Source organism: Phyllobates terribilis, unplaced genomic scaffold (genome assembly GCF_046119375.1).
Source record: "Phyllobates terribilis strain yellow unplaced genomic scaffold, ASM4611937v1 Scaffold_12__6_contigs__length_324123572, whole genome shotgun sequence".
Taxonomy (NCBI): Eukaryota; Metazoa; Chordata; class Amphibia; order Anura; family Dendrobatidae; genus Phyllobates; species Phyllobates terribilis.
This window is the reverse complement of record NW_027362772.1, coordinates 201543918-201557900: the sequence shown is the minus strand read 5'-3', so window position 1 is coordinate 201557900 and position 13983 is coordinate 201543918. Positions and strand designations below refer to the sequence as shown.

The window sequence follows — 13983 nt, the reverse complement described above, 5'->3', positions numbered from 1 at the left end:
AGTTGCAATATTTTCGACAAACAGAGTAGCACCAAAATGTTGCAACTTTTCAAAGCTTTTATGACACTTTTTTTTTTTTGTATAAAAGTTTGATGAATCAGGCCCATATGAAGAAAACGAAAAGGAGAAAATTGGCACTCCAACAGGTAAAATATGAAAAATCTTTATTGGATCATTTAAAAAAGGGGAAAAATTTTAAATTCTGGCGCTAGGGTTGTGCCCTTAGTCATAGCAGATTTTACCTGTTGGAGGGCCGATTTTCTCATATGGCTGTTGTCACCAGCAGGACCTGCACCCTTCAGTGGACTATCTTCACCCTGTTTGGATTCAGCGTTGAAGCTCCCTAACCCGCCCTCCTGAATCAGGCCCATAGTTTGAAGAAGTGTCACCACCTCTGGCTGGCGTCTCCCCACACGGCTCTAGGTGATTGACAGGTCTCTTCCAACAGCCACACAGGAGAGACCAGACAAACTAGAGCGTGGCAGTACTGGACTAGTCATGTCTCTCTCTATTATTCTTGGCCAGCTCTTCAAACATAAAGAGGGGTTTCCATAAAAATATTATTGATGGCCTATAGTTAGGATAGGCCATCAATAGAACAGCAGTTTTAGTCTGTTCCTCTATATTTTGCCAATCAGCTGATGAAGAGGCGCAGACCTCACTTGAGCACCGCCAACTCCTGTGTTTACACTGTGTCATCTACTAAGCAGCGCAGGTGCAGGGGATCGCAGCCCTGTCAAAGTCACTTCTATTGTACAACACTACAATACTCAGCACAGCTGTGACTATGTTTTATGTAGATGGCGTGTATATAACACAATGTATCCATAGGTAAGGCTGCACCGCCTGAACCAGCGCTGTGGATTATTTAATCAGCTGATTGGCAGGATACTGAGGGTTGGATCCCACCAATCGGATATTGATCTATCCAAACTCAAAGCAAGGTAACACAGCTTGAAATGTATTAATGTCATGTACACTATGTGCTCGTTAGTTATATAGACCGGTTTCTTAAAATATACTGGTTATTAACGCAAAACATACCTTTAGAAATGCATCAATATCACCCACAGCCGGAATAAAGTCTGGGATAAAAGGTTTAAGCTTGTGGTCCAAATCTATGGCATGTGGCGTATATCTGAAATAGAAGATGTTTAAAGCGTAACTGTTGTTTCAGGTAACTTTTCAGAACTGGCTGTCATGGGGTATAACATCATCGCTGGCCTATATGTGACTTGTGTCCTGCACTTTTCCACCCATTTTCCTCTCTGTAGGCTCTCTCTCATTTTCAGTTGCCTCTCACCTAGTGGGTAAAAACTAGCTGCTATGTCTCCTATACACAGTACAATCAGAGATGGATCCTGATCTTTTCTCTTTGGCACACAGACAGTAGCAGCAGCATGGAGGTTATTATACAGCAGAACTGAGCTTTGTGTCTGTGAATCCAGCACTTAAGTCAACACACACTTACTCAAAGCTGTAGCACATTTTTTCTGGTCTCACTGTGCTGACTACTCCTCACTCCTCCTCCCCCTCTAAACAATATAATAGTAGTTGCAATCTGACCCCTCACTGCGCTGGCAGTCCATCTTGTCTTGACCAAGACAAATTTCAACTGATTTGTCAAAGTGGATGATGAGTTTAGGAGGCAAAAGATGTGGCTCATGAGTTGAGAAAAAAAGATTTCTCTAATTAGATATATATCAAGGTTTCTTTTATTTGCTTGCTTGATTTATGCAAAGATTGTTAAAAAGATAGTGCCCATTTAAGCTTATTCCACGTGTAACATACACTCTTTCACAACATTTAACGTGTTTCATAGGCAGAGGTGACCGTGTAAGAAACTGAGTTTTCATCGTTAGGTTAAATACAATAGTACTCATTAGTCTCACCGAGTAATATACTGGAACAACTCTTTAATTTCAGACGTTACTGGAAGATGCTCAAAATCTGCAGGATCATAACTGTTGGAAACAGTAAATATAATAAAACATTAAAGCATCACACTGCTATACGTCTACCCTGAGGGGTATTCTGGTCTACCTATTCACCGCTACACTAGTGAAAGGGAACTTGTGTTCCCCCATTTATCCCTGGACGCTACAGCCATCAGACGTCTGTCAGACAAACAGGTGAAGGCTGCAGCTCATCAGTAGCCTCTGATGGGCTGCAGCGCTCACGTGACATAGAAATGTCAAGAGATAGAACAACATCACTGAAACGGCACCGGCCTGGGAGATGACTATTTGTTTTTTTTTTATTTATTTTACTTGGGACGGACTTTGACATTTAAGAAGGGGTTATGCCATAGTTTATGAAAACACAGATTTATTAAAGGGGTGTCTGATTCCCCTGTTCTGGAGATACAGGTCTATCATGAAAACCCCCATGCCCACCTTGCCTGGTGCTGCATCTGCTGTGAATAGAGAAGTGACAGCTCATGTGCGGTGCTCTGTAATCACTCCTATGGGAGATCCAAATTCAGCTGCTCTGTTTAAGGTGGCCAGGAAACCAGGCAAGGCTAGGGCCGGCATCTCCTACACATTTACAGCATATCCTGAGGATATGACAAATGGCAAAGATAAGACCACACTTTCAGGACTGGTGTTTCATACACAAGTGATAAAATTGTGCACTGGAGCAAGAAGCCAAAATTTATAAAGAATTGCAAGGTTCTTCATGAACGTGGCACATCTTGGGAAGAAAATTGAAATGTATAATATGAGTTAATCAGAATTCATAATAAACATAGTCAAACTCATGGTGGTCCCGCCCCTCCAGGCTGCCTCCCTTCCAGGTTGGTCCCACCCCTCCAGGCAGCCCCCCTTCCAGGTTGGTCCCACCCCTCCAGGCTGCCCCCCTTCCAGGTTGGTCCCACCCCTCCAGGCTGCCCCCCTTCCAGGTTGGTCCCAACCCTCCAGGCTGCCCCCCTTCCAGGTTGGTCCCACCCCCCCAGGCTGCCCCCCTTCCAGGTTGGTCACACCCCTCCAGGCTGCCCCCCTTCCAGGTTGGTCCCACCCCTCCAGGCTGCCCCCCTTCCAGGTTGGTCCCACCCCTCCAGGCTGCCCCCCCTTACAGGTTGGTCCCACCCCTCCAGGCTGCCCCCCCTTACAGGTTGGTCCCACCCCTCCAGGCTGCCCCCCTTCCAGGTTGGTCCCACCCCTCCAGGCTGCCCCCTTCCAGGTTGGTCCCGCCCCTCCCGTTTGCACCCTTTCAGGTTGGCTCCACCCCTCCAGGCTGCCACCTTCCAGGTTGGCCCCACCCTCTCTGACTTGCCAGTTGTGAAGAGTGAAAGGTCACAAGTTTTAATGTCATGGTGTCTTCACTAAAAGTTGCACATTCTAAGCTAGGAACCTAATGACCACATATACCATGTCAGCTGACGGTCATATTATAGTGTATACACTAAAAATGGTATTCGTATAATAAATAGCATAGCATCACTTACCCTACATTTGAAGCACCATTTTCTTCATCATCGTCATCCTCATCATCATCGTCGTCATCCTCATCATCGTCGTCGTCATCATCCCCTGAATCATCTGTATTTTCATCTTCACTTATTTCCTGGCGAGGAGCACCACGGGGCTCTTTATTTTTCTTTAAGTACGCAAAGAGAAAAATGCAAAAAGAAAATACCAAGACAGTTTACACAAAATCCAGAAGAAGGTTTTACTTGCTAGAACTTTCAGTCACAAATCCTCAGATCCAAAAAAAATTTCCTTCCTCTCCTATGTGTATTATTAGTTGCTGTCAATGGCACTAAATTACTAATATTCACTCACATCTTTATATAATGGGTGTCCCAGATACACTGGTTGTCACCTTTCTAATGGATCATTAATGTTAGATTGGGAAAGACTTGAAAACTGGAAGAGGTCAGTGGGATGTAGGAATCCACAAACCCTTAGCGTAGCATTTGGTGGGGGTCCCACTAGTCAGACCCCTACTGATATAAGATTTATTACTTAGTGACGCATGTCTAGGTTGAAATACTCTCCTTTAAAGGGAATTTGTCACCAAGATTTTGTTACATTATGTTGCTCTAAGATGGGGTAAGGGCAGAGACCCTGAATCCAGTGATCTTTCACTTACTGGTCTGCTTGCTGCAGTTTTGATAAAATCCCTATTGTGTCTGCTGCAGGTCTAGCAGTTCTCTGAATGCTGAGCTCTGTGTAACTCCACAACACCGATTGGCAGATTTCTGTATACACTGTGCATAGGCAGAAAGCTGCCAGTCAGTGGTGGTGACGGAATTATAAAGAGCTCATGAATATGGAGGATTATATGGCAGCAAGTTTACTAGTCCTCTGGTGATAAAATCACAGTTTTATCAGAAGGAGTTTATCAAAACTACTGCAAGTAGCCCAGTAAGTGACACATCGCTGGAATAAAGGTCCTCTTGTTACATTTTGCTACTCTCAGATTAGGTGGCAAATACCTGGGGACAGAATCCTTCTAAATGTATTTTGTATTTAAATGTAAGTATAAGGCTCCCCCATGATGAAGTGTAATATGTGATATGTGAACACACGAAACGCGCGTCAGGGCCTTTGTGAGTCCTCTCTTGTGCTGGCCTCTTTTTTGGCCATTACTGGTATGTTATATCTTGTAATGCTTGTATGTGAAACTTACCTGCAGCTATCGCTTGTTATGCAACTGAGGACTATTATGTCTTGACTGTCATTTATCCTATGCGGGTCTGTGAATTAAGATTTTCACATGACACATGGTACCAGATACTTGGCCAGTTTTGTATTATTGTCATTTTATTATTGGATGTTTCTATTTGTAATCAATAAAATGTCAATTTTTAAAGCCTTCTAAAACTCAATTTGCCCTCCATTATTGTTATCATGTCTAAACATAGAGTTGCTTTTTTGGTCATTTGAGGCTAACAAATTTTAGTCCCTATACGGCCTTAGTTTTGTGACTAATATGCACCTGGTGGATTTTGGTTTTGTAAGCACATAAGCATGTTTATACCTATTTGTTGTACTATAAAAAAAGCACTTTTTAGAAAAAAAAACATGTCTATGATCAAGGAGAACGCTGACAGAGATATTCCCTCCCGATCAATGAGAGTAACACACTGCTCTCTGCTCCTCCCCGACACTGGAGGTGAAGGACCTTTCAGGTCTTGTGCTCAGTTATGTGCTTGGAGGGAAATGTGGTAGTGTATACACAGCGCTGCTGCAGCCTACACACTGTGTGTGTATGCAGGGTAGCTGTGTGTGTGTGTGTGTATTTAATACATACACATATATATATATATATATATATATATATATATATATATAGTCATAATTAATTAATTAGTAAATGGCATTACGGAAAACAAAATAAAATAAAATTTAGAAGATTACAGAGACGCTTGCCAATTCAAAAAGTGAATTGCCCGGGGCAGATGGCGTGGATAGCTCTCTGTATGCCTTATCACCTTCTGGTGATCCTGTTAAAAATCTCAGCCTCAAGAACATTTCTATTCAATGATGTTACAACTGACTGTGTACCATTGCAGAGTCCTCGTTTTGTATTCAAATTTCTCAACATCATAATGCTGCCCACCTTAAGGCTAAGGCAATGACTTGGCATGTCTGAAGGGGTTAAGCTATTTAAAAATTCAATAGGAAAATGTTCCCTTTCATCGTCGTCATCTACAACAACAGAGTCATCGCTCCAACTTCAGCTGATGTTTTTCTCGGACTCACCTCAAAATTAAGCTTTTTATGTAGTAAGATATCTCTCTCTATCTATATATATATATATATATATATATATATATATATATATATATATATATATATATATAGCAAAACTGAGTGTGTGCATGTATATGTAGCAAAACTGTACGAGTGCACATGTAGCAAAGCTAAGTGTGCATGTACTGTACATGTAGCAGTGTTGTGTATATGTGTGCACTGCAGAGTGTGTAGTGTATATAATGTGCGTGGGCAACTATATGTGCCTAATACTAATGCAGCACAGAAACCCCAACAATAGATCTATTGCCTCTCTATTCATCTTTATTGTATTAAAATGAGTGATACTGACCTTACACTTCTTTCAGCTCTTAATTAGAAATATGTTTTCTAATTTTCAGCCATCTAAACCTAGGGTGCATATTATAATAAGGTGCATCCTTTAGTCTGAAAAATAAAGTACTTCGCAAAGAGGCATCAAGATGATAGAATGTAGGCAATTTCCCTTCCAGCTGGCTGCAAAATTAACCATATACAGGCACTACAATCTGTCACGGTAACAAAACTTTACAGTACAGACAGGCAACAAAAGTCAGAGGCGAGCAGATGTGCAGAACAGAGGAATGCAGGCTGGACCAGTTTCATGGGCTGAATGTATTCTAGAATTAAAGGGGTTGTCTACTACTGGACAACCCCAGCTTAATCAGATCAGTTCAGGTCCCAATTAAAATAAAAGCAGTGTACAGTCACCTCCCACAGCTGCGCCATTCCAGCAACGTTGTTCCCGGTAGTGACCTGACATTGCTGTGACATGCGCTGGTTGCAGCCAATGAGCAGACACGTTTAAGCTGTGGTGTTTACCATTTCATTAGAGCGAAGGTCAGCAATGTCACTGCCAGAAGCAGCCGCACCACCATTACTGGAGTGGCAGTACTGCAGGAGGTGAGAGTACACCATTTTTATTTTACTTCATGTCCAGATTTGATTAAAGCGGTTTTCCACTACTTTTTCATTGATGACCTATCCTCAGGATAGGTCATCAATGTCTGATCAATCGGAGTCTGACTCCCGGAATCCCCGCCGATCAGCTGTTATCGGTGTTGGGGGCCATAGGACAGAAATACTCACTTGCTGCTACATCTTCTGATAGTGGCCGAGGCTTGGTACTGCACATCAAATCAATAGGAGGCAGATGTGTAGTACCCTGAGCCGGCCACTATCAGAAGACAGAGCAGCTCATGGGGTGGGTTGGAGCATAGTAGAGGTATATTATCAACAAAGACTGATTGAAGTTATCATCCACTACTAATCTGTACACCTATTCTACCTTTATTTCATCACTTATCTATACCTTAGTGATAGGATCATACCAGGGGAGTAAGGGAGATTTCCTGTTGAGCGGGGGTGGCAATCTCGTATCTTAGGGTGCCAACCTCCGCTCGTAGGTAGTAACGGTGATAGGCGGATAATAGGGTCATCTGGATTTTTGGCTGTGTCTAGCCTTTTATCGAGACACACATTTCCACACGATTTTTCACTACACACAGGGTTTCTTTCGGGGTGTTTTTGACCTTAGTACCCAAATAAAATTAACCTTGTAAGGGATTGTATGACTAAATAAAAAACTCCACGGGGGCAGATTCATCAAGACTGGCATAGTGCACGTTCCCCTATGCTAGTCTCGCTGGAGTAGAAGGCACCTAATTCATTAAAAGGTGGGCGCCATTTATTGAATTGGCGCTTCTTCTGAGTGGTGTGCGCCACACCAGAAATGCTGCTCCAGTCAGTACAAAACATCAGCACATGAAGAATTTAACAGACAGACATGGCCATGCACCGTCCCTCCCCAGCTCTGCCAATTTCAACAAAGCTGATTCAAACTGGCGTGAAAGCACCACAAGTTGCTAAGTTTTTGGGCAACAAGGTATTTCACCAAAAAATTGCGAATTTTCAAGTTTTTTGTCAGTTTTGATGAGTGGAAGTTTTGATGAATCAACCCCTGTACCTCTGAGACTTGATGGAGGATTTAAAAATAAAAAAGCAAATACAAAATGCTCAGGGAAGAAGTAGAAATAGAACTGGAGAAAAAAACGGGAACGTTTGACAGGTTGACTGTGATACATTTACATGTATGATCTCTTTTGAGATTTTCCAGTCCCAGACCCTAAACCAAAGCTCTAGTCATATAAGCCTGTATGAGAGGAGACCAGTGAAAGACCCCATCTATGTACAATATCTTACCGTGCTACTTTCCTCTTCTTCACTGCTAATATTTGGGTCCGGCATGACTTTTCCTTTACCTGAAAAATGCTTGGAAGAAACTGGAGGAGCAGAAGAAAATCAAGTGTTCATGCTTCCATATTTCAGAAATGCCACCACCTCTATGTGTATGATATTCCTCATACCTGGCTTTCTTGGAGTTGGAGAATGAATGCTGGCAACCTCTTCGGAGTCGTTTATCTCAAGGCTCTCGTCATACGGCTGGTTCTGCACTAACCTTGTCTGAAGGAGTAAAATGAAAAGATCGAATGCCATTACCACATGCACAAAACAGCAACTAGTAAAGCAGCACGAGTCTGTATGTACAGATCCTGTAGAAGACGGCGAAGTGCAATGTTTCACATAAACCCGATACATCTTTCCAGGATTATCCTCCCGCTAGCCGTACTTGTAAGGGATATACCGTGGGAGCAATTAATGTGGACCTAGCAGTTAAAATTCCATCCCCTGTTAAAGGAAACCCGTCATGTTGTACACGCATCCGATCATGTTAGGAGAAGCCGAACAGAATGATATACAGATTTATTGTAAAAACATAATTCAAAATGACAGCTGTCCTTGTCCTGTGTCAGTGCAGGCAGCAGTCTGAGGAGACACAGCTCCCGAGACGTGTAAGCACACGTGCCTCCAGGAGCCGAAGAAGGGGGTTGTGACAGGAGAAGAAATAAATCTTCTCGGCTGACTGACTAGGCTGATTTTTCTCCAGCCTCACTGCTTTCTGCATTGTGTACAGAGGATTTTGGTTGTATTGCCCTGCTGGGATTTTCTATATTTATTGCCTAATAAAGAGGAAATAATGTTTTTCGTTGTGGTCGGTTCTCTTGGGGCAGACTTGTGATTCCTACATGGTCACACTTCTGTTTCTACAAAAAGATTTAAAAAAAACCTGTCAGCAGCATTTATTAAGTAAAGTACAGACTGGGCCATACTGGTGCTGCCATACTGATTAACACAACAGCTCAGGCGGTGCATGCACAGATTGATCTGATGGTTGGCTTCAGTAAGATGGCGCTGGTGGCACTGAGCAATCTACGCACGAGCAGGCGCCGGCACCATTTTCCTGAACACTTCCAAGAGCTCAATCTGCGCAAGCGCCCCAAGTACGCAGCGGACCCCTCTACGGCCCCGTGCCCCAGGTGCGCAGCGGACCCCTCTACGGCCCCGTGCCCCAGGTGCGCAGCGGACCCCTCTACGGCCCCGTGCCCCAGGTGCGCAGCGGACGCCTCTACGGCCCCGTGCCCCAGGTGCGCAGCGGACCCCTCTACGGCCCCGTGCCCCAGGTGCGCAGCGGACCCCTCTACGGCCCCGTGCCCCAGGTGCGCAGCGGACCCCTCTACGGCCCCGTGCCCCAGGTGCGCAGCGGACCCCTCTACGGCCCCGTGCCCCAGGTGCGCAGCGGACCCCTCTACGGCCCCGTGCCCCAGGTGCGCAGAGGACCCCTCTACGGCCCCGTGCCCCAGGTGCGCAGCGGACCCCTCTACGGCCCCGTGCCCCAGTTGCGCAGCGGAAGCCTCTACGGCCCCGTGCCCCAGGTACGCAGCGGACCCCTCTACGGCCCCGTGCCCCAGGTACGCAGCGGACCCCTCTACGGCCCCGTGCCCCAGGTACGCAGCGGACCCCTCTACGGCCCCGTGCCCCAGGTACGCAGCGGACCCCTCTACGGCCCCGTGCCCCAGGTACGCAGCGGACCCCTCTACGGCCCCGTGCCCCAGGTACGCAGCGGACCCCTCTACGGCCCCGTGCCCCAGGTACGCAGCGGACCCCTCTACGGCCCCGTGCCCCAGGTACGCAGCGGAACCCTCTACGGCCCCGTGCCCCAGGTACGCAGCGGAACCCTCTACGGCCCCGTGCCCCAGGTACGCAGCGGAACCCTCTACGGCCCCGTGCCCCAGGTACGCAGCGGACCCCTCTACGGCCCCGTGCCCCAGGTACGCAGCGGACCCCTCTACGGCCCCGTGCCCCAGGTACGCAGCGGACCCCTCTACGGCCCCGTGCCCCAGGTACGCAGCGGACCCCTCTACGGCCCCGTGCCCCAGGTACGCAGCGGACCCCTCTACGGCCCCGTGCCCCAGGTACGCAGCGGACCCCTCTACGGCCCCGTGCCCCAGGTACGCAGCGGACGCCTCTACGGCCCCGTGCCCCAGGTGCGCAGCGGACGCCTCTACGGCCCCGTAGCCCAGGTACGCAGCGGACCCCTCTACGGCCCCGTGCCCCAGGTACGCAGCGGAACCCTCTACGGCCCCGTGCCCCAGGTACGCAGCGGAACCCTCTACGGCCCCGTGCCCCAGGTACGCAGCGGAACCCTCTACGGCCCCGTGCCCCAGGTACGCAGCGGACCCCTCTACGGCCCCGTGCCCCAGGTACGCAGCGGACCCCTCTACGGCCCCGTGCCCCAGGTACGCAGCGGACCCCTCTACGGCCCCGTGCCCCAGGTACGCAGCGGACCCCTCTACGGCCCCGTGCCCCAGGTACGCAGCGGACCCCTCTACGGCCCCGTGCCCCAGGTACGCAGCGGACCCCTCTACGGCCCCGTGCCCCAGGTACGCAGCGGACGCCTCTACGGCCCCGTGCCCCAGGTGCGCAGCGGACGCCTCTACGGCCCCGTAGCCCAGGTACGCAGCGGACCCCTCTACGGCCCCGTGCCCCAGGTACGCAGCGGACCCTTCTACGGCCCCGTAGCCCAGGTGCGCAGCGGACCCCTCTACGGCCCCGTGCCCCAGGTACGCAGCGGACCCCTCTACGGCCCCGTAGCCCAGGTGCGCAGCAGACCCCTCTACGGCCCCGTAGCCCAGGTGCGCAGCGGACCCCTCTACGGCCCCGTGCCCCAGGTACGCAGCGGACCCCTCTACGGCCCCGTAGCCCAGGTGCACAGCGGACCCCTCTACGGCCCCGTGCCCCAGGTACGCAGCGGACCCCTCTACGGCCCCGTGCCCCAGGTACGCAGCGGACGCCTCTACGGCCCCGTGCCCCAGGTGCGCAGCGGACGCCTCTACGGCCCCGTAGCCCAGGTGCGCAGCGGACCCCTCTACGGCCCCGTGCCCCAGGTACGCAGCGGACCCCTCTACGGCCCCGTAGCCCAGGTGCGCAGCGGACCCCTCTACGGCCCCGTGCCCCAGGTGCGCAGCAGACCCCTCTACGGCCCCGTAGCCCAGGTGCGCAGCAGACCCCTCTACGGCCCCGTAGCCCAGGTGCGCAGCAGACCCCTCTACGGCCCCGTAGCCCAGGTGCGCAGCGGACCCCTCTACGGCCCCGTGCCCCAGGTGCGCAGCAGACCCCTCTACGGCCCCGTAGCCCAGGTGCGCAGCAGACCCCTCTACGGCCCCGTAGCCCAGGTGCGCAGCAGACCCCTCTACGGCCCCGTAGCCCAGGTGCGCAGCGGACCCCTCTACGGCCCCGTGCCCCAGGTATGCAGCGGACCCCTCTACGGCCCCGTAGCCCAGGTGCGCAGCGGACCCCTCTACGGCCCCGTGCCCCAGGTACGCAGCGGACCCCTCTACGGCCCCGTGCCCCAGGTACGCAGCGGACCCCTCTACGGCCCCGTGCCCCAGGTACGCAGCGGACCCCTCTACGGCCCCGTGCCCCAGGTACGCAGCGGACCCCTCTACGGCCCCGTGCCCCAGGTACGCAGCGGACCCCTCTACGGCCCCGTGCCCCAGGTACGCAGCGGACCCCTCTACGGCCCCGTGCCCCAGGTACGCAGCGGACCCCTCTACGGCCCCGTGCCCCAGGTACGCAGCGGACCCCTCTACGGCCCCGTAGCCCAGGTGCGCAGCAGACCCCTCTACGGCCCCGTAGCCCAGGTGCGCAGCAGACCCAAGCCTGCGTGCCCCTGGGCTCTCTATGAGGCTACGGGCAGACGAGTCTGGCGATTATCTCCAGGAGAACACCAGTATCACAAATCAGACACGATGAGAGTCGGCCCCCTACGCCGCAGTGATGTCGGCAGGTGCGGCTGACACCAATGTGTATGGTGCTTTAGCCTTACAATGAGCACAGGGGAGCAAGATCTGCCCCGGGAGGAAGAGGTTAAACGGAGGTACAAGAGACGAATCCCCCAGACATGGCAGAGGTGAGCGGGCAGCGACCTCCCCGGAGACGGCCACCACCTGTAGTGCCGTCCCCTGGCGCTGTCGCCATCTGTTTTCTCCCTCAGACTCGTTACCTGCAGCCTCTGTGAATCCGCCTCCTCCATGCGGTCTAATGACACAGATACACCGGCCCCAAACAGGGCCGCCACCTCCGCTCCGGGAAGACGCTGTACTCAGGTACGCGACTCTGTCACTATGGAGACGGCGGCAGCTTCCGGCAGAGACTCACTTCCGTCAGCGTCGCCTAATCACACAGCTCATGGAAGAGCCAACTACGATGCGACAGCGCCACCTGCTGGTCACTATGATAGCGGCAGCGTATAGACTACTTAGCTCGCTCACAGCGCCACATGCTGGTCACTGGGATAGCGGCAGCATATAGAATACATAGCTCGCTCACAGCGCCACATGCTGGTCACTGTGATAGCAGCAGCATATAGAATACATAGCTCGCTCACAGCGCCACATGCTGGTCACTGTGATAGCGGCAGCATATAGAATACATAGCTCGCTCACAGCGCCACATGCTGGTCACTGTGATAGCGGCAGCATATAGAATACATAGCTCGCTCACAGCGCCACATACTGGTCACTGTGATAGCGGCAGCATATAGAATACATAGCTCGCTCACAGCGCCACATGCTGGTCACTGTGATAGCGGCAGCATATAGACTACATAGCTCGCTCACAGCGCCACATGCTGGTCACTGTGATAGCGGCAGCATATAGAATACATAGCTCGCTCACAGCGCCACATGCTGGTCACTGTGATAGCGGCAGCATATAGACTACATAGCTCGCTCACAGCGCCACATGCTGGTCACTGTGATAGCGGCAGCATATAGACTACATAGCTCGCTCACAGCGCCACATGCTGGTCACTGTGATAGCGGCAGCATATAGAATACATAGCTCGCTCACAGCGCCACATACTGGTCACTGTGATAGCGGCAGCATATAGAATACATAGCTCGCTCACAGCGCCACATGCTGGTCACTGTGATAGCGGCAGCATATAGACTACATAGCTCGCTCACAGCGCCACATGCTGGTCACTGTGATAGCGGCAGCATATAGAATACATAGCTCGCTCACAGCGCCACATGCTGGTCACTGTGATAGCGGCAGCATATAGAATACATAGCTCACTCACAGCGCTACATGTGGGTCACTGTGATAGCGGCTGCGTATATTATTATTATTTATTATTATAGCGCCATTTATTCCATGGCGCTTTACATGTGATAGGGGTATACATAGTAAACAACAAGTACAATAATCTTGAACAAAACGAGTCACTGACTGGTAGAGGAGGAGAGAGGACCCTGCCCGCGAGGGCTCAGTCTACAAGGGATGGGTGAGGATACAGTAGGTGAGGGTAAACCTGGTCGTGAAGCGGTATGGTGGAGCGAGGGTTACTGCAGGTTGTAGGCTTGTCGGAAGAGGTCGGTCTTCAGGTTCCTTTTGAAGGTTTCCACAGTAGGCGAGAGTCTGATGTGTTGGGGTAGAGTTTCAGAATAGGGGGGATGCACGGGAGAAATCTTTTATACGACTGTGGGAAGAGGAGATAAGAGGAGTATAGAAGGAGATCTTGCGAGGATCAGAGGTTGCGTGTAGGTACAGTTACAGTTATATGAAAAAGTTTGGGCACCCCTATTAATCTTAAGCTTAATGTTTTATAAAAATTGGTGTTTTTACAACAGCTATTTCAGTTTGATATATGTAATAACTGTTGGACACAGTAATGTTTCTGCCTTGAAATGAGGTTTATTGTACTAACAGAAAATGTGCAATCGGCATTCAAACAAAATTTGACAGGTGCATAAGTATGGGCACCCTTATCATTTTCTTGTTTTAAATACTCCTAACTACTTTTTACTGACTTACTAAAGCACTTTTTTTGGTTTTGTAA

General features: G+C 50.2%; 1 protein-coding gene across 2 annotated transcripts in view; it reads right to left on the bottom strand.

Moving 5' to 3' along the window:
- Positions 1 to 12333, bottom strand: part of IFT46 (intraflagellar transport 46) — a 40689-nt gene extending 28356 nt beyond the window's left edge. Inside the window, exons 1-6 of one of the 2 annotated variants that reach the window (XM_073656600.1) lie at positions 12145 to 12333; positions 8108 to 8204; positions 7944 to 8023; positions 3449 to 3600; positions 1893 to 1964; positions 1045 to 1138 (exon numbers count right to left, since the gene is read on the bottom strand). In XM_073656600.1, coding sequence (XP_073512701.1) covers positions 1045 to 1138; positions 1893 to 1964; positions 3449 to 3600; positions 7944 to 8023; positions 8108 to 8204; positions 12145 to 12174 — 525 coding nt within the window. In that variant the 5' untranslated portion in view covers positions 12175 to 12333. The remainder of the gene's footprint in view (positions 1 to 1044; positions 1139 to 1892; positions 1965 to 3448; positions 3601 to 7943; positions 8024 to 8107; positions 8205 to 12144) is intronic. The other variant, XM_073656601.1, reaches the window with a different exon arrangement.
- Positions 12334 to 13983: the final 1650 nt, after the last annotated feature.